At 37.0% G+C, this 21,633-nt stretch overlaps 1 protein-coding gene across 1 annotated transcript; it reads right to left on the minus strand.

The window, feature by feature from the left end:
• Positions 1-203: 203 nt before the first annotated feature.
• c1qtnf4 (C1q and TNF related 4) lies at positions 204-8,577 on the minus strand. The gene is made up of 2 exons (XM_055206273.2): positions 8,381-8,577; positions 204-3,383 (listed from the first exon to the last, which is right to left on the minus strand). The coding sequence occupies exon 2, from the start codon at positions 3,376-3,378 to the stop codon at positions 2,233-2,235; it is 1,146 nt and encodes a 381-aa protein (XP_055062248.2). The 5' UTR covers positions 3,379-3,383; positions 8,381-8,577; the 3' UTR covers positions 204-2,232.
• Positions 8,578-21,633: the final 13,056 nt, after the last annotated feature.

Below are 21,633 nucleotides of genomic sequence, written 5' to 3' on the forward strand. Positions count from 1 at the left end.
TGGCCATGTCACATTAATTTCACATATGAAGTTGAATTAGTTTTCATAAACATTGTACATTTTTGTATTTAAACAATGTGAGCATACACAAGCAGTTTTGTTTTGTTATCATTTTATACTGTATATACAGTTTATTTAATCACGTTTACAAAAAACCTACAGGATAATATATGTTAAAGTGGAATAACATGACTATACGTTGATGATGCTGAATAAAATGTTGACATTCAAAGTTTTTATTTGGTTTGCTTTTGATATCTGCTTCCTTCCACAGTAAGAACCCAGCACACACTGATCCACTTTTACAGTACTTAACAATGTAGCTCATACTGCACAAACACCAAAAAGCTTATTCAGCACTCTTTTCACAAAGTTTACTTATTGGATAAAACCCATACAGATAAGACCAGGCACAGAATTAGAAAAGCAAATGTTCACTCATATAGAAATGGATAGAAAACAGATAAGTATTTACATTTTTTTGAATTACACTTGATGCTTCTTTACCTAAATAAATCTTTATGGCCATATACACAGAACAGTATAAAATCAAATAAATTAAATAAACTGATCTGATCGATATAATATCGATTTGATATATTTTTCAAAATGTACTACTACAATATTACAATACGTTTAACTGGTTTCCAAAATCATAACATCAGTAATGGAAATATGTTTGGCTGTGAATAAAATCATTGTACATGTAGCACGTGTCACAATTTTCTGGCCATATGCAGTGAATTTACAGAAGCAATCCTTAGTTGAAATGTAATGCTATTTCAAAATACAGACCATGTTGGACTGGGGCGATTTCCCGGACAGGGTTTATCAAGTCCCAGACTAAAATGCATGTTTAAGTTTGCTTAATTTAAAAATCAGTGATGTTATTTTGTCTCAAGGTGCATACCTTTAATGTTTTTTTGTAGGGTTTGCTTGTAAAAATGACTTATGTCCTAATGCATATATATAGTCCTAGATTAATCTAAACCCTGTCCGGGAAACTGCCCCTATATGATTTATCAGAGTGCAAATTTTGCCTGTTTTTTTGTGCAATGAATACTGATCTTACATGGAAATAACAACCGAAACAGAAGAATCTCATGCAAATCGTTCGTGCAAAATCTTCGAAGACAAAACTTTTTTAACTTGAAATATGCATGCATTTAATCAGTTTATTTGATTTGAGAGAGTATGAAACAGTTTTAGGTTGGACCTGTCTAATGAATGTATCTTGAGATAGTTTAGTGCAGAGTTGTTCTGCAAAGTTGGATATGAGTGGATATACAGTAATATAACTTGATTTTCATATAATTTTTTTCTATGTTATTTTAAAAATTAGGCTTTGGTATTTTCTAATTATACTATTATGAGAATTAATTCAGGATTCAAGTCCTTAAATTAGTGGATCTCAAACTGGGGGCTTTGAGATGGTGTCAGGGGGACGCCAGTTTTATGACATTTTTAAAAATATATTAATTCACGCCGAAGAAGTTTGAGAACCACTGCCTTAAAGGAATGTTCTGGGTTCAATGCATTCAATAAATTAACTCAATCGACAGCACTGCTCAAATAATGTTTTTAAACAAAGTGCTTAAATCATTTTAATATGAACTTCACATTACAGAAACGACGTCAAAAAATTGTCCCTAGCTGTCCTTAAGGTGGGACCCTTTCAGAAAATACACCTCTGCACATAAAGAGTTCATATTAGTACCTTAGAGGTACATATTGATACCAACAAGTCTATATAAGTACCTCAAAGGTACACATTGCTATCAAATGTATACATATATGTACCTGCATTGTAGGACCTTTTTAAAAAGTTACTGCCCCAGTGACAGCAAGGGAACATTTTATGGCATTTTTTCTGATAGTGTAAGTGCCTTATACTTTCCCCCACTACTTTTCCCTTACAATTTAAATATGCAACCAGCCAAAATAATTTTTTTGTAAACCAATTTTAACTTGTATTGAACCTAGAACATTCTGTTAAACATGCCAAGCAAGTTTTAGTGAACTGTGACGGGTACTCCTTGTCTTTCTTTGTAATTTCCAACTAATGTAAAAGGGCGACAAAACAAGGGCTGGAATATTGAGTCTTAAATAGCACACCATTAGTTTGAAGACTTTTGATTTCTAAAGTGTATAAGAACATACACTTAATGCAAACACTGATAAGTATACATTCAGCCAACCCTTCCCAATGCCCACACTGGCTCCTAGGCTGGTCTACAGTGTCTTATCCTGTTTCTGCTCCTGAGGATTGCTTCGGTGGACCTCAGGATATACCAAGAAGCCGGTGAATGTGATATACTTGGCATGATTACTGTAAGCACCAAATCCATCTTTCTGGTGGCTATAGAGCCAGACGGTGTCTCCATACTGCAGAGACAACATCAGACTCTGGCTCTGCAAGGCCTTCTCAGTGTCGCTGTCATCATAGATCATGGTCTGTACCTCTAAGTGGTTCTTCATCAGCTTCACCGACAGGGTCTTATGGGGCAACTTGCCAGCATTAAATGAGAAGTAATAGGCTCCTGTCACTTTGCATTTGAAAATACCAGTGGTCATGTTGAAGTTGTTTCCGATGTTTACGAATTCTGTGTCAAAGGTGATGGGATGGTGCTCGGGGTATCCTTGATCCATTCCCACAATGCTCTGAGTGCGGCCCACTGAGAACGCAGACCTTTGGTCGTCGTCATCTTCCTCTACATCTCTCTCTTCCTGCTCTTGTATTTCTTCACGTCTTCTCTCCTCTTTCATGCTCACACTTGTGTCTTTAATAATCGTATTGTCGTGCTCAGGCAGTATGTGATCATTGATTTTGGGTGGCTGATTGTCAACGTTGTGCTCTTTGTGTGTGGGCTCTTGGTAGCCATATACATCAGGGTAGATCAGGTAACCATTGAACGTGGTGTAATGACCGGTGTTGCTATAGATGGCATAGCGTGGGTCTCCGTGGAGACGAAGCCAGACGGTGTCTCCGAAATCCAGCTGCAGCATGGCACTCTGGCTCTGCACTTTACGCTCCTCTCCAGCGTTCTCATCATACACGATTGCCTGAACCTCATTACGGTTCTTCATCAGCATGACCGACAGGTCTCGACGTGGAAACTTCCCCACAGTAAAAGAGAAATAGTAGGCGCCCGGAATTCTGCAGCGGAACAAGCCGGACTTCGGATCAAAATCACCACCGATGTTGACGTAGACCTTGTCAAAAGTGACAACCATCTTAGGTCCTCCCTCCATGCTGCTGGTACGCGCCACAGAGAATGCAGATCGCAGCTCCACAGCATCAGACATGCGGTAAAACGCCCATGTTAGGGTCACATGACACAGCATGCACAGTAGCAGGGGCCTGGTACCAGGCAACATTGTAACTGCAGGGAGAATAAAAACCGATCAGTTGACAAATACAGTTCATGTACTTAACACTGTTATTTAAATGGAGTACTTTCAATTAAGCTCTTTAAAGATAGCTGCTACTTGTTATTGAAATCAGCTTTGGAAAAAAGACTTCATTCATTCTTAAACAATCATTATGCGTACACGTGCCAGCAGGAGGTGAGATCAAAACAGAACCGATCATTGCCTTTGGTGGATACAGCAGGTTCAGAGCGTTATTATCAGACCCTCTCCTTTCCCCTGAGATAACTGTTAATAGGACACACACTGGATCAGCACATTGACGTAGAACAGTGGAGGTGACAAAACACAGAGACTGAAATTTCACATTATTTCTGCATAGCTTTCTGGTTTTTAATAACATCCTCTTAGCCCTCAGCAAAATTTCATCCCATAACTTATAACGGATCCAATATCACAAGCACTACAACAGGAAACCTAAACATGCATCAAAATTCATTTCTGATCAAGAGAACTGCTTCAACATGGTCTTCATTTAATAACCAGATCTCATCTTTCCATTTGTGTGATTTAAAACGGGAAGACATGTTTTTTTTTAGTGGTTGTCATATTTTTGCACACAGACTGCTAATGAGCTTCATTCAGCACCACACATAATCAGATTATGATGCAGACAGCGCTAGTCTACGTCTGCTGTTCTAGCCCTTCATCATCATAAGCTACAGATACATGCCATAGGAGCATGTGCCTGGGGGGAGAGCAGCGCGTATACAATATTTCTAACAGCGGGTAGTCATGGACACCTGGTGACTATTGTCTATACATTGCTGCTAATTACAGCCCGCATTGGTATACATGTTCTGCATGGACGTTCACTGCCGCAATGTACAAATTATAGTGTTGATGGTGTCTTCTGGATGAATAAATGAAACAATAAATTTAGCGGTTTTCGTTTGATTTAAATGCGGAGAGAGACTCATCATCCCTCCACTCCAATGAAATATGAATAAATATGAAAAGATAATAAAAGAGGCCTTTGCTTTTAATGAGATCTCCTGAGACACCAGAGAAGTTGGGCTTTTGTTAAAACAGCCTGCACTAAAAATAGAGTGACTGCTTTTTGTTGGGTTTTGGATTGAGTGAAATGTCATACAAGGAAATTAGATTTAGTTTTATTGTGTTTTTAAGAAACATTTTCAAAGCATCTATTTAAGCATATCTGGCACTGTAATGATGCGTGTTGACCATGTTGGCCTAACATTTTATAATTAAACAGCATTCATGTGCTCATGTTTATCGTTTGAGTTTTATATGAGATTAAAATGTGCTGGTTAAATTACAATCTAATAAAAGATAGTGATGTTTGCCTCCCGTTGTTTGATTTCTATTTCTAGCTGAGCTTTCATGATCTGATAATCTGGGCACAGGGGAGGGGGACATCAATATTTGTCAATGCTTTTCTGTGTTTTAACCACATCATCTTTCTCCTCACCAAAGAACGGCAGACTCCTCTGAGAACACACAAAAAATACTTCAGGTCATATACAGAAGATGTGTGTATTAAAAGATATTTATTTATAGACTATAAATTTGCTGCCTTCCCTATATTGCAATGTTTTCCGCGTATACAGTACACTGTAAGCTCGGATAAGTTGAGTTTACTTAAAAAAATGATGGTAACTAGTTGAAGGTAACTTTAAGTGAAGTTTACTTAAACATAAAAGTTGTTCTAACAACAATTTTAAGTTCCATAGACTTAATGTTTTAATTTCTTCCAATGTTCCTGCACTCTTAACCCGGATTAGTTGACATTACTAGAAATTTGTGAGGAAACCCATTGCATATAACTTTAGTTTTTATCACTTTATATTACTTTTAATGTTATAAATGGTATTATTACACAAAATTAATGACTGACTTCAAGTCATTGAATAAACGTGATTCTCCACAGAAACACACACAAAACGTTGTTTTTGACATACATTGTCAGTACTGTGGAGAGAAATACAATAAAATGTTGTGAACAGTGTACGGAAACACTGATCACCTGAACGGTGATTTCACAAAATTATAATTTTTCAACAAAACAACATTAATAATATAAGAGCTTGAATCTATATGACATTTTATTAACAAATATTTGAGTAGTGAAAGTTCTTATCAGTTTTTATTCTGTGAAAAAGCAGAAAATAATCAAAAATTCAGGCGCAATTCCTCACAACATGAACTAATAATTGTATGTTCATTTTACTTGAATGTTTTAGTTTAATGGATTTTGTAAGCTTAAAAGTTAAATCAATTAAACTTTATAAGCTTTGGCTTCAAAACAGAAAATATTAAGTGATGTTTACTTGATTGTTTAAGTAGAGACAATATCTGGGTTAACAGTGTATGGCTATTTCCAATTCTCAAGCATTTTTCTGCAAAATATGAGGAGCTCAGATGCAAAAGCCGGTAAACGCCATGCACCTCCGTCAAAAGAGATGCACGTATTATAAGTTCATCAAATACCTTCGCTTCAAATCCGCTTAATCCCGGCCTTTCAGAAATCCCGCTTTGTTGGCAGAATCTGTGTATTTTTTAACAAAGTCCTCTTAGTGCACGGAAGATGAATTGGATGTGATGATGGTGTGCGAAATGACCATGAACCCAATTCAAACTTGGGACCATTGTGAGCACCATGACCTGAATACAACCCGAATTTCATCATTTGCAGTGTTTAGTTGCACCCTAAGGGATGGTTTCCTGGACACGGATTAGCTTAAGCCAGGACAAGATCTTAGTTTAATTAGGAAATATAACTAGTTTTAACAAACATACCTTACTAAAAACATTACTTGTGTGCATTTTGAGGCAAACCAGAGGGCATTGATTGATTTTAAGATGTCAGTACAAGCAGTTTTCAGTTTGGAGAGCTCTTACATTTATTTTAGTTTAGGACTAGTCTAAACCCTGTCGGGAAACCGCCCCTAAGTGATTTTGCAACTTGTTACAATGTCTTGTCAAAAGAAGTGGATTTTTTCAGAAGTGGAGGTTTTTGTTAAAATGCTTGCATGCACTTAAATGGTTTTGCATCATATTTGTTAAATACCAATGAAATTACTAAAGTGACATTTGTGAGGCATTTTAATTACTGTCTAATAACCTTTGTATTGGCAATAAAGTGAAATTACTGAACCTAAACATAAGAGCCTGATAAAAAAAATGCTCAGACGCACTTACAACTCCTCATATGTCATCCATAAAAAAACAAAAGCACCAAACAAATTAAACACAATAGCAGATAAAGCGGAGTGGGCACTTGGTCCCATTTAGCCTGTGAAACCCACTCAGACTGTGAAAAGTGCAGTGTGTGACAGGGCTGATATTTAATGAGGGGTCTGTAAAGTACACAGAGGAGCTCAGAGCCTAAAAATGTTAGCTCCAGGGTCCTGTTATCTCCTTTACTCTCTACCTTGATACTGCCACTCTTACCGAACCATCCAGGCAGTACCACACACATAGACAAAATCTATCGGCCTTTACAGAAGGGAAGGAAAGTCAGATAAGAAGCAGAAGATGTGGCTTCATGAGTCAAAGGCAGAACGTGAGAAAGATGAAACAGGTGTAAAATCATTGATATATACCTGTATAACTCTGTGTATGTGAGGGCTTGATCCCAACAGCTGGTGTCTACTGAACTCCCACTATTAAGAGGATCAGTCATTCTCATAATTTACAGCATTTCATTAGACCCATGTGGTTGTAAATTGAACCCCTATCAATTTGCATATTTTTCATCCTTTGCTTTCGTTTTATAATTTGTAGCAGTCCAATTAAATAAAGTTGGGTTAACAGTGCAGCCTGCCTGCCGCCCATGCGCGTCTTTGTAATCTGTCACCTGTGATATGTGTAATTAGCCAGCGTTCGGGTCTATGAAAAAGATACAAAAACAATAAGGCTAACTTATACTACTACCTATGCATGTCAACAATATAAGGAGGAAAACATATTTCTTTTAGTTTTTAATAATTTCTTGTTAAACACGTACAGCACACTGGATTACGTAATACATGAAATAAAATTAAGTATAATAATAAATGTGCCCTGGTATTTACAAATTATACAGTACTTGACGATATGAATGCAATAAATGAATGCAATACATGTAAATCATACCAGTATTTATGTTTAGTTTGTAAACAAAATAAATAACAACATCAGCATTGACTATGCATCTTTTTATGTTTCTGCAAGAGATATTAATCAAAGCAAAAGAAATGCGCTTCAGCATTTGGATACAAAAAGATGGAAATTGTAAAATAGACACCTACTGTTTTAACCTATATGCTAAGATCTATAAATAATAAACCGGGCGGGTAGCCAGATAGTCCAGAAATCCATACAATTTTAATGAGTTTATCTGTGATCTAAATATTCATTTTCAATGGACAGCAGTTTCTAATTGCAACAGATTCTACACACACACACAAACGCACACGCACGGGTGCAAGCTGAATGAGTGTCTTTAGGGAAATATCCATTGTGGTGCAGATCCATATCAGATCACTATCAGCAACAAAGACCCTCTCTCCCTCTCCTCATCTCTGCCTTTCTCCCTGCCCGACTCTCTCCTAAGGTGATGCAGATATGAGCACGGAGAGAGTATGACCTGGCTTTGTCAGCATCAACCCCACGTGTGCTGTGTTCAAAGCGATAAGCTAAAGGTTTCCCTCTGTTGCAGCTCTGCTGTATTCAACAACGGCATCGTCAGCATCAGTGAGAACCAGAGAGCACAAGAGAAAAATACACAAGTAAATCTAATTCCTTTATCTCGTGCAAGCTTAAAATGACAGCAATACATCATAAAAAATTGCAGCATGCTCAAAACTAATGGAGTGTTTACGCCGATCAGATAAAGGATGAATACAAAGCGACGAAGCTGATGCGATCACCACTGCATCACAAGATAGGGAAAGTCAAAGAGAGATAAAAGAAGATCTCCTATATATCCTGCTGCTGTTGTCCTTACCTGTGTGCACAAGGCTGCAAGAAGCTGTTCTGAAGTTATCACAGAGAGCTGAATGAAGGACTGTTTATACTCTTTTTCTTTCTCTGGCTTTATTCCTTTATTCTCTCTCTCTCTCTTGCTTTCTCTGTGTGTCGGCTCTCAACCTGCTGCTGATGTCTGGTGCAGCACACACCCACACATTCATGGACACACACACACACACACACACACACACACACACACACACACACACACACACACACACACACACACACACACACACACACACACACACACACACACGAACACCCACTCTCTCTCTCGTGCTCTTACTACAATACAGTCATTGGAGGATTTAAGAGCAATCGGGGTGCTGCAAGGTGATTGGGGGGCTCTGGAGCAGATGAACAAACGGCCATGCTGGAATGACTATCAATAGGGAGAGTTCTGGAGGTGTTGTATGTGTGAATATCTGTTTAACAGCAAGCCAGCTTGGAGATGATGATGCACTTGATCTTATATATAGATGTGCATATATTTACTTGCACTTAAACCATATGAAACCGGCTGGACTTGATCCTACACATTACGGTCATTTACAGCTGCGAGCATCTTTTTTCACAGGACTCAAGTGCAATGGCAGACTGTAATATACACAGACTTTAGTTTTGCCACAACAATTGGGGTAATTTCACACCTCTGCACATAATAACAGTCATTACTCTGGATCCCCGAGGAGAGACATTTTACACAGAGGAAGACAGACTGATTTGTTAGGTAATTCACTATTGCAATAATTGCAATATTACATTTCTGCTTTAACACTGCATTTGATTTAATAAAATTACATAATTTTACGATTTGTTTTTTCTCTATCTCTCTCTGTATCCTTCGTTTTCTTTCTTTCTCTCCCTCTCTCCACGGGCACCATATGGATTGGCTCTATTTTTCTGTTCCCAGCAGTTCCCCCATCCTGCTCATTCTGGCACCAAGTGGATTTATCTGTTTCCATAACATTCTTTCAGTCCCTATTATTGTTGACCGTGGTGAATGCTTGTATCTTGTCCTTGGAAGATGAGCATTTGGGAAAATAATAGCTATGTTTAGCGATTATTTTTTAGGGGTCTTCTTTAGTAATTGATTTGAAGGCGTTTATTCAGATGGAAAATTTAATCTATCCTTATTATACTGCAAAATGCCATTTAAGTCGGAAGGATTTCTTTGACTTTCAAATGGGTCATGTGGTTAGATGAGTTTTCTCTCTCACTGTGACTCAGTGCTGCTTGAAATGAGCATCTGAGGAAAGTAAGTTGTTCGCACCCATCCTTATGTTAGCTCCTGTGAAGACTAAACTGCTCGTGACAGAAACTCTATTATGATGATGGACTCTTTTCTAAACGTCAGTGGCAGCCACTTTAAAGCTCCTGAGCCATCGTGGCCTGGACTGATGTTTTACTGAAACAGGTGTTTATCACTATTGTCATGAAACGTACATATCCTCTTTACACCTGACATCAACATGTGTTTTTGGTTTACAATCGTATGGGGCTTGATTGTATTCAAAGCAGGTATCAAAGTCTCCAAGACGATTGTAATTGAATCACTCAAACCACATAAAGAGATAGTTGTATCCAGAAACACCTGTCATCGTACTACATTTGTATGTAAATGATAATCCGTTTTGATGTGACCTAGATAACTGTGAAAGGCCAACATCTCACCTGTAAATGAACCAGTTCAGTAATGTAAGAATTCTAAAAGGATTCTTACTGGAAAAGTTGTTTTGTATATATCTTTTTCAACATGTTGTACAACAGTGACATATGTGCCTGTAGTGAGCCTCTGCTATTCACAAGTTGTCACAGGATATACATCTGTGACAGACAGGTTGTAAACAGCAATTTGTGTATCTGCTGACCATTTAAGTTTCAGGTATAACCATAACCCACATACAGTCACACTCGCTTTACACTTCATCCACAATAGGGTGACCATACCTATTTTACCCAGACATGTCCTGGCCAGGATTTCGGGTGCATCCTCCGAAAGTTGCATTTGACGACTGCATACGTCATCGAGGTTCTCAAATTTCAGATAAAAACATTATTAAAAAAAAAATTGACATACAAATTTAATTTTTACCATGAAATGTAACGGTTGCTTTTCTGAAATAAAACCTGAGATATAAACCTCGATGATATATGCGGTCGACAAATGCGACTTCCGCAGGACACACCTGAAATCCTGGCCAAGACGTGTCTGGGTAAAATGGCATGTATGGTCACCCTAATTCACAATCATCCAATAAAATACATAAATATTAGGGATGCACCAATATTGGCCTATAATCTGTATCAGCAGATAAAAGCATTTTTTTCTAATGTCAGAAACTGGCCAATTGTTTAAAATCAGGGCAGATTATATCCTGGCAATCGATGAAAATGAAAAACGGCATCAGAACATATGCTGTGTGATTATATTGAATTGGGTAACAATAAAACACAAATGCAGTTTTTAAGCTCTGCACGTCTAGGATTTCACAACATAATAAGAAGTAAGTAATAAGAAGTAAGAAACAAAACCACCGATACCTCTCAGTATCGGCATATGTCATTGCAAGTAATTAAATATCAGCATCCCTAATACATAAACATTTATGGGATTAAGAGGCTTTATTACAATGAGAGTCAATACATTGAAAAAAAAGTATTCATTGAATTTAATCAATTTTTTTAAGGTATGTGGTTGCAATCAATTTATTTAAGCTACATTTAAACAAAAAAGATGAGTAAAGTAAAATAAAATGTAAAACTTTTGTTTAAATGTAGCTTAAATGAATTGATTGCAACCACTTACCTTAAGAAATTTATTGAATTCATTGAATCATTTTTTTCAGTATGAACACACATAAAACACTTCAGCTGCACCTCAAGCTTATATTAATGATGTAGCTTTTATGTACTTTTTCAGTGCTTAATGTCTTTGATGCTTTGAGGGTTTTGAGAGCATGCTTCAAGATGAATGCAAGTTATTTTTAGATTGAAAATTCTCTCAAAACACAAACAGCACATATAGGCCACATTTTTAAAAAAGAAATTTCTCTTTGTTTATAACCAAGATGTGTACTTAACATACATTTACATTAGGATTATATAAGCAGCATATCAAGGACTCAATTTGTCATAGTGCTTACAGTAACTTACAAGAAACTAAGACATTAACACAACTGCTAACAAAATAATTTCATTTTAAATGATAAGAATATTATTATACTAATATGATTCATAATCTAATTTAATTTATTTATCATATGTCAAATAGATTGCAAATTGCTATAGGGAGCAGAATGTATAACCATTTTATTCAGCAGGTGATTTATTGAGCAAATTGGCAAACACAAACTGTTATTTAGTTTATGAGCATTGCTAACAGCACTACATTAGCCTGACAGCCAAGGGAAGTTAACTGAGCAACATGAAATCAGTAAAACATCCCTTCAATTTCATGCTCAGACCATGACAAGCTGCTGGAACGAGAGGTGCCAAACCTCATGCCTCATGGCAGCAATCCGTGACAAGAAATGTGTCTGTGCACTTGTGTGTTTGCTTGTGTGCCTGTCTATGTGTGTGTGTGTGTGTGTGTGTGTGAAGGAGAGAGTGACAAAGAGGCCCAGAAAATCCTTGACAGACCTCTCCAGTTACAGGGATTAGATGGAACAAATTTCCAAAGCTTCAGTTTCCCCACCATCTTCTCTCTGACTCCACTTATTTCCTTTCCTCAGAATAACTTCTTCAGACAGAAATGGATGAAGAGACAGAGATAGCCCGCAAGAAAGAGACTAAATACATACAGCTATGTTCTCAAACGTAATCTGCAGCCTACCAAATCTCCCAACTTCTGTACCTCTCTTTCTTTTTCACACACCCTTTACATCCCTCTCATCTCCTCAGTTTGTCACTCCAAGCAGTGACTGCAGCCTTATTGAGTGTTTGTGCTTCTGGTGATATCTGGGATGCTCTTTGACTGTCTGGGTGAATTTTTTGGTAATTGTTGTATTTTTAATCATTTATACCTATTTACAATCTTTCTGAAGCTGGAAAAACTGACGGAATTATAAATTAACTGAGAGAGAGAGAGAGAGAGAGAGAGAGAGAGAGAGAGAGAGAGAGAGAGAGAGAGAGAGAGAGAGAGAGAGAGAGAGAGAGAGAGAGAGAGAGAGAGAGAGAGAGAGAGCTTTCAACAAATAGCACCATGGACAGCAACACATGTCATGCAGAAATCACATGAGCTGAATCAGAGCAACCCATCCCCAATAAAAGTGTACAATGCAAAACTAAAGTACACTTTAAAACCCTATCATAAACACTAAAGAAGAAAATGCCCATAGAGAATACCACACTACAAAAAATGTACAAATTATTTCAATTTTTAACATGGTAACACCTAAACATTAAAGCTTTTCAACTTAAATTTTTCACTTAAATTGCTCTGGTGCCTATTTTTAAGACATTTGACAAGTTAGGTGTGTGGTTTACAGAAAAATATTCAACACCCATAGAACATTTCTCAGCCAATCAGAATGCAGCATTCAACAGACGCATGGTATAAGCATCAATAAGATACACCCTAACATTTGATGTGCATATTTGTAATAGCACTATAAAATTATCATTTGGACTACAATCTACAATAGCCTATTTTACAGTTAATATTATTAATATACACATTTTTAAAAAAAGTTCATACATGCTTGCTTAATGACTATGAACATAACAGTCCAGGGTAATTATGGTGTATTATTACTGAGCATAGAGTCTGTGATTTATGAGAAGCCTTAAAATAACCAAATTAGCTTTCTGGTCAATCCAATCTAAACTAGAATGAATAGAGAAAGAGAGTTATAGGGGAGTGGAGATTTTGATGAGCATTTGTTTAGGTCTTGATCTGCTGCTCTCACAATGAACCTCCATCTGCCACAAAAAAAGAGTGAGACAGAGGGAGAGAGAGTGAGTGCAAAAGATCAGAGAGAGAGAAAGAGAGAGAGAGAGAGAGAGAGAGAGAGAGAGAGAGAGAGAGAGAGAGAGAGAGAGAGAGAGAGAGAGAGAGAGAGAGAGAGAGAGAGAGAGGAGAGTAGCTTATCCAGCCCTCAGGGGGACTTCTCAAACCCATTCTCACCTCCCGAGGAGCAGATGGGGGGAGGAAGGGAGGGAGGGACAGTTTTGGACAAACTGGAGCACAGTTGTCTAGGTGAAACTGCAGAAGAGAACTGAGAACCACTGATGAAATGCAACATTTGCTCTTTTTAGGAGTAAAGAGAATAAAGAGAGTATGTTCTCTGTGTGTATAAAAAGACATGCTGTGTGTTTAATACTTGTTTGGAAAGTAAGAGTAAATAGGTCATAGGATTTTGTTTGCCATTCATGTTCTGACCTATTTCTGTCAGTAATTTGCTCATTTTTCAAAAAAGACAGAAAATTAAGACATTAAATCAGATAAAAAATGTTCTGATTCTCACCCTGCTTTCTACATACTGTATATTAAGAGGAAGAATGAATTACGGCATCATTATAACATATACAGTAACAATTTTGCCTAGCTAATGGTGTTTAGTTTATTTGTTTGCTTATTTCTTAATGCCATTCCACATAGGAAAGTGTCTCTGTAATTCACTATAAACTGAACGTTATTGAAATCTGTGTTTTTATATTAATCAATGTTACAGCATCACTTAAATTTGGACTCTGTAGTGCTTAAGACTGTTATAGATATTGTTAAAGGAGTAGTCCATTTTCTAAAAAAAAAAATCCAGATAATTTACTTACCACATGTCATCCATAATGTTGATGTCTTTCTTTGTTCAGTCGAGAAGAAATTATGATTTTTGAGGAAAACATTCCAGGATTTTTCTCATTTTAATGGACTTTAATGGACCCCAACACATAACAGTTTTAATGTAGTTTAAAATTGCAGTTTCAAAGGACTCTAAACGATCCCAAACGAGGCATAAGGGTCTTATCTAGCAAAACGATTGTCATTTTTGGCAAGAAAAATATGCACTTTTAAACCACAACTTCTCGTCTTCCTCTGGGTCAATATAAGTTCTTTGTCCAGCTGTGTGACGAGCCAGCGTGACCTCACATCATTGCGTAATGACGTGGAAAGGTCACCTGATAGATATGAAACGCACATTTGAGGACCATTTTAAACAATAAACTTACACAGTCACAAGTCATTAATTAGTATCATTCCACATACAACAACATCGGAACGGTCCTCTTTCTCCACACTTGTAAACACTGGGGCGTAATTTCGCATACGTCATCCGTGACCTCTTGACGTGATGATGCCATTACGTGAGGTCACGCTGGCGCGTCACATGACCGGAGAAAGATGAGAAGTTGTGGTTTAAAAGTGCATTTTTTTTCTTGCCAAAAATGACAATTGTTTCGCTAGATAAAACCCTTATGCCTCGTTTTGGATCATTTAGAGTCCTTTGAAACTGCAATGTTAAACTGCATTAAAACTGTTAAGTGTTGAGGTCCATTAAAGTCCATTCAAATGAGAAAAATCCTGGAATGTTTTCCATAAAAAAATATTTTCTTCTCGACTGAACAAAGAAAGACATCAACATGTTGGATGACAGGTGGTGAGTAATTTATCTGGATTTTTTTAAGAAAATTGGACAAATCCTTTAAAAATATTTGGGTTAGGTTAAGTCAAGTTCATGTGTAGCCTTTCTGGGATTTGTGGTTTAGACAAGGAAATCCTTCTATTACTATCAACATTGAATCTCTTTGTAGAGATGGTATCATCGTATCAGTAAGTGTAAGACATATCACTTTGAAGAGCGATTTCATTTCTCTGGCTCTCTTGTACATGTGCTGTTGCTAAGAGACCAGCAGCCTGCCACATACCACCTCGTGCATCCCCCGCGTGCATTTGTTTCACACCCTCTGCCAGGAGAGAGCGATGTGTACCTTCACGTACACAATAAAAAACTCATCTTACAGTCGAATCATACCACAGAATTCACAGACATAAACTTTCCACAAGCTTAAGCGGTCATATTTTGAGACTCAAAGCAACTAAAACGCAAAACAAACAAAAAAGTTGGATCACAGCAAAATGCAGAATTGTCTGTCAGACATTCACATACAGGGGCGCTGCTAAGGATTTGGGGCCCCATGAAAAGAATCTTGACAGGGCCCCCAACACAGCTGAGACTTTTCATATTCATTTACATAAAATCATGCGCTTTTATGGTATTTTGACTACCAATGGGGTGAGAAATTTTTAATTTAATTTTGAATTAAGTGTTTAAGAAAAAAGAAATATTATTTCACAATTTTTTTCTCACCCCATTGGCAGATCATTTTGCTCGTTTTAAGGACAATTTCACTTAAATTGTATATTTATTTGTCTTAAAACTAAACTCATTTACTTAGGTCATTTTGCTCATCAAGAAAAAACATCTTAATTTAAGAATTTTTAGATATTTCTATTGAAAACAAGACAAAAATACTAAGTAAGAAAGTCATTTTTTGCAGTGTTGAATGTTTAACTAAAACTGTGTATTGTTATTTTTCCAGCGTTTTCTTGACCTAACATGAGGAGAAAATTGAGTTCCCTTATCATGCACTTTTAACACTAGAACGGCCACCAGTAGTCATTTTAACCGCAACATTTAAACTTATGCATTGCAAAAAATTATTTTCAAAAAAAAAATTAGTATTTTTTTCTTGTTTTCAGTAAAAATATCTAAACATTCTTAAATTAAGATGCTTTTTCTTGATGAGCAAAACGAACCAAGAAAACAAGTCTAGTTTTTAGACCAAAAATATTACATTTAAGGGATTTTGTACATTAAACAAGCAAAAAATCTGCCAATGGGGTAAGCAAATTTTTCTTGAATTTAGTGTTTAAGAAAAATGTTCCAGATTGTTTTTGCTTACTCCATTGGCAGATTTTTTTGCTTGTTTTATGCACAAAATCCCTTTAATGTAATATTTTTGGTCTAAAAACTAGACTTGTTTTCTTGTGTCATTTTGCTCATCATGAAAAAGCATCTTTATTTAAGAAATTTTAGATATTTTTACTGAAAACAAGAAAAAAAAATTCTTGAAAATAATTTTTTGCAGTGTGGTAATTATCTTTAACACTAGAACGAACAAGGCGTCATTTTGACCGTTTGAAATTTGCATAGTCAATAACTTTGTCTAAATAAATCACGTGCATAAATAAACGTGCTTACTTGTCGAAAAATGCTACCGTAGAGACCTGGGGCCTCGTGTACAAAGCGTGCGCGTTAGCACAGAAAAGTGCCATAAGCTACGATCATTGTCACGAACGGGCGGTCCACTAACAATTTAGGGCTACTTACAAACCCACCTTTTCTTGTGAAAAATTGGGTAACGTAATGTCGACCCTTTGCCTCTTTCACTTCTTATTTTTTTCTCTTTCCATTTTTGACTTCCAGATTTTTGAGGCATTTTCACTTCCTTGTCAGTCAAGATGATATTGTGCCGGCACTATAAGTGAAGTCAAGCTGTGTTGCCTGGATTATACAATTTGGGTGGACTGAACTACTTTATGACAATTGAGAGGGGGAAAGGGGCCCACAGACGTTTGTGTTTTCTAAACAAAGGAGTTAATACTTCTTACTATTAAATATTTTTTAGCACCACAATTTTGGGGGCTTCTCTGGGCCCCCTCTTACTCGTGGGCCCCGAGAATCATCATTGTTTACCCCCCCTTTACAGCACCCCTGTTCACATATATATTTATACATTTTTTGTTTATTTGCTCACTGGTTTTGGTTTGTTTTTCAGGCCAATATCTTATTTGAAAGCCAGTATACGCTTATCCAAAAATGTATACACTTCTTTAAAACTAAGCTAATTCAAATATGGTAAAAACATGCATTTACAATCCACTATTGACTGAACACCATATACAATGTCCAAAAAATTGTCTGTCACTTACGATGTACCCTTTCATAAATTACACCTTCCCATTTAAAGAGTTCATAGGACATCAAAGGTACATATTTGTACCAAAGAGTGCATATTAGTAGCTCAAAGGTATAGAGGGTATGCACATGACGTCACTGTCGGCAAGAGGGACTGCGGTTACGCCCACTGAGTGGCAAAAAAACAGAGCGGCAGCATTTGAGTACAGTGTGACATCGGCGAAAACCCGGTGAAAACGTGTCCAAATGGGAAAAAGCTGTTGTGCGATAGACTGTACTAACAGATTAACAAGAATTTGGAGCTATCGTTTTACAGACTGACAAGAAACACCGAAAGGAGAAGTAAATTGATCGTTCATGCCAACATCCACACACCACAGGTGGGTTGATAAGTTGCCAGGGTCACATCAAGCAGAGGTTTTACTTTCTACTTATTTTGTCAAGTATTTGTATTTTGTCCGTGTTTTTCTTTGGAAAACATACATTCCAAAGCATATTATCATAATTTTATTCTATTACATTTCATAAATACACGTGTTTGTTTTACATTTAATATTTAAGTACATTAACGTACTTTTACACAAGTAAAAGTACACAATTTTAATGCAATTAGGTATTAAATAAACTTGAATATGCAATATTAAAGAATAAGATTATATGCTTTAGAATGTAGTGAAGGATTTTTTTCCATTACAAACATGTAATGTAACTAAGTATTGTCCACCTCTGCTGATAACCTCTGCTGGCATTTTCGCAGCAGCCCTATTAAAACCAGCCATTTTGTTGCATGTTTGGCCGCTCAACCGGGCAAGCTCTTGTGTGGTCACATGGAAAAGTGACGTCAATGCCCTCTATTGATACACTGTAAACAATTTATGGTGAAATGACAGTATTACTGGCATCTGGTTGCCAGTAACTTACTGTAGATTTTAAATTTACAGTATGTTATTTACTGGCAAAAGTGTGTTCAAAGTTAAATGAACATGAAACATTTTCAGTCTTTATCTTCTACAGTAAGTTATTGGCAACCAACTGCATTACAGCCAATTTTTTATAGTGTACCAAATGTATACACTATTTTACCTAAATAGTACACAGTAAAACCCCCATTTCAAATAAGGGGGCTTATTCTAGTCCCAGACTAATGTGCATGTTTGAGCTTAATTATATTTTTTATCTTAAAGCGTAACTAAACCCCTGGTCAGAGCCTGACTCCACCCACTGGCAATATTTGAAAAATGCAAGAAAAGTGGGCAGATCCCAACGGAGATAGAGGGGACGAACTAAGCTCGTACCAAGTGTGTGGTGAGATCGTAACAAGGGCGTGGTGAGCTTGAAACTGCTTACGTCAAGAGTTACTTTTTGGACCCAACATCCAATAGGAAAATTCAACTGCAGTAGCCACCGTTCAACCTGAAGAGGGCAGCACTCAGACGTTTACACCATATATTGTAGTATTGAAACACTTAATATCCAAATGTCAAAAAACGTACTAAAATCAATGAACAGCACTAATAAAGCATCATTCTTACAGATCATTAACTTGATAACCTGCGCGAGGACGTGGATGTACTGAAGAGCTATTTATTTACATAATTTAAATTACTGTTAGTTTAAATGTACTTACATTAAACAACTATACATCATTAAAAAGTGTTTTGATTTAAGATTTAGTTTTTGACCTTTATTTTAATCTGAGAATCCTAGTAACAGTAATTTCTTCATTTTTGTCAGGCGTTATGAAAATGAAAAACGGTACATACCTTTAATTTGAAATATAACCCTCAGCCGCACTCATTGATAAAAATACTCCTCCGTGATCGTCATGAAAGCACTCGATAAAACAACATCTATCGGGGCTTTTAATTCAAAGTATGCATATTTGGAGAAATATTACTTCAATTTTATATGTTTACTTCAAATTTCTGCAGTGGGGGTAATATTTCACCCATTTTTATTCAAAACATGGCGATATGAGCAAGCTGGAGTCCTGTAAGCATTCACACTCAGTTTGTTTCATTCATACGTGAAGCCGGAGGGCGCTAAAGTCTGAATGTCTCATGAAACTTTTATAGAAAGAATAAGACGTCAGAGCTCAGCTCAGCAGCAGCTGTCAGTCAGACGTGAACTTGAACAGTGACCTGCAACGAGCGATCGCTGTTTTTATAATAACATGTAAATAAAGATGTTTTGATGTTTTAAAACCATAGAGACAATAAACACGATTAAGATTATATATGGTTTGTCTGTATTTTTAACGCTATGTCTGTTATTTTCATAACAGTACTGTATATTATAATGCTATGCTAAGCTAACAGCATAAATAACATAAAATTGTTTATTTTCGGTCTTATTTTATGATCCAAAGCCACATCAGATCACGTATGATTGTTTAAGCACTCGACTTTTGATGTTATAATGTGAGTTTTATTATAAATGCTTTTATTTGTAGTGTTTTGATGGTATGCTAAGCTAACGTACTAGCTGTTCTGTAAACATCTGCTGTCTGGAGATATGAGATATGTGTTTCTAGGAATAATTTTGACTGGTAAAGCTTCTTTAAGGTAAGTTTCTTTTTGTAAGAAAGGACTTTAATAAAAAGAAAGTGAATTGAGACAAAAGGAGGAAATAAAACACTAAATAGAAATTATGAGCAATTATTATATTGTTTATAATAATAAAAAAAAAACATTTAGACAGCCATATCCCGGATTAAAAGTTGTTAATGACTCATCCGGATGCTTATTTAATGAGTCTGTTTAAAACACGGAGCAATAGGTCAATAAACTGAAAGGATGTTGTGAGATATAAATAAACAAACATTAGCTTAGCATTTTTGCTGTTTTCTCTAAATAAATTTACATGACATGGGTCTAAAAAACATTTCATAAAATACAGAGTTTTAGAGGTATCATCTTCAGATTTAAAACAGAACATGGTCAGACCTGTGGCTTTATCTGCAGAGCATTTCTAGATTGCTCCAAGGCCAATTTCATTTAGATTTTCATAACAATATTTCATACATGTTTGGTGGAGTTTATAAAAAAGAATAATTTAAGCTCTCTATAACAACTTTTTTCATTATGAAAGTAACTAATGTTCACCTCTTAATAAACTTCCAAGTGTCTGCTTTCAAATGAGACCAAACTTATGCTTTTAGTGCAAAGACTTTATAAACTGTATCTATTTTAGTTTGGCTATGACAGTTTTTGTGGGGGGGTTCGGAAAATGGAATGAGGGCTAACAGGTTTTAACTAAAAAAAGTTGGTTTAGGGTTTAGTTACTCTTTAACATACTTTAGTGTTATTTTTTGTCAAGCCAAAATTATATTGTTTGCTTTTTGATGCTGATATTAATACCATGATGTAATCATTGTCCTGATATAGTTTGGTCATTTTAGACTTAATTTTGCACTCTTACCCCAGCAGTGTTGCGATGGTTTCTGTGAAGAATTCCATCACGTGCGTCATTCACAGCTGCAGCTCATTTTTGATGGCCAATCGGTTTGCTATTTAATCCCTGAGTGTTTTGTGTCTTGTTGCAAGTTCGTCTTTGTATGTGCTCGCCCGTTTCTAGCTTTGTCTAGAATCTAGTCTTGTCTTGTCGTGTGAGTTTTGCTAGTCAGCTAATTACATATATTTATTCCCTGTTTATCTGTGCCCTCTGCTACCCGGAAGATTTGGATTACCGCCGCTGTTTCCTTCAGTGATCCTCTGTTTCATCTTCTCTAAAAAGACTGCCTTATATCTCCATCTCCTTGCAGAGGATTCCCATTGCGGCTTTGCCACTGTCCAGCAGGGCGGTCCTTCGCCTCGGGAGCTGTCCAGCTTCTCTCCGTCAGCACTCAGCACCACTAACGCTCTTTCTCTCTCTGCCCGCCCCAGGATCTTCTCTCTCGCCTGCCGAGCGTATCGTTGTGCCCAGGCGAGTTGTGGATCTCCCTCGCTATGTCGTGTGGCCTCCTCCCTCTCACCCACCGTTCGTATAAATGTGGCTGGAGCCAGAACGTGTGTGGCTATCTCTCAAACCCAGTGTGTGTTCTTTGTTTTGCCGTCTGCCTCGGTGTGGCCTTTGCGCCCAGACGTTATTGATGGTCTATCTTATCGCATTCAGGATGAGATCGCGACCCACGACATGCCTCCCTCACTCGACGGCATCATTGACCTCTCACTGAGGGTTGAAGCCCGGTTGCTGTTCCGCGACCAATGCCGTTCTCTCCGTCACCGAGTCTTTTTGAGTGAGGAGACCCAGTCTAACCAGTCCAGTAACCCTTTGCCTGCTGAGAGTGAGCCCATGCAGTTGGGAA

Source organism: Misgurnus anguillicaudatus, chromosome 21, assembly GCF_027580225.2.
Source record: "Misgurnus anguillicaudatus chromosome 21, ASM2758022v2, whole genome shotgun sequence".
Classification (NCBI taxonomy): Eukaryota; Metazoa; Chordata; class Actinopteri; order Cypriniformes; family Cobitidae; genus Misgurnus; species Misgurnus anguillicaudatus.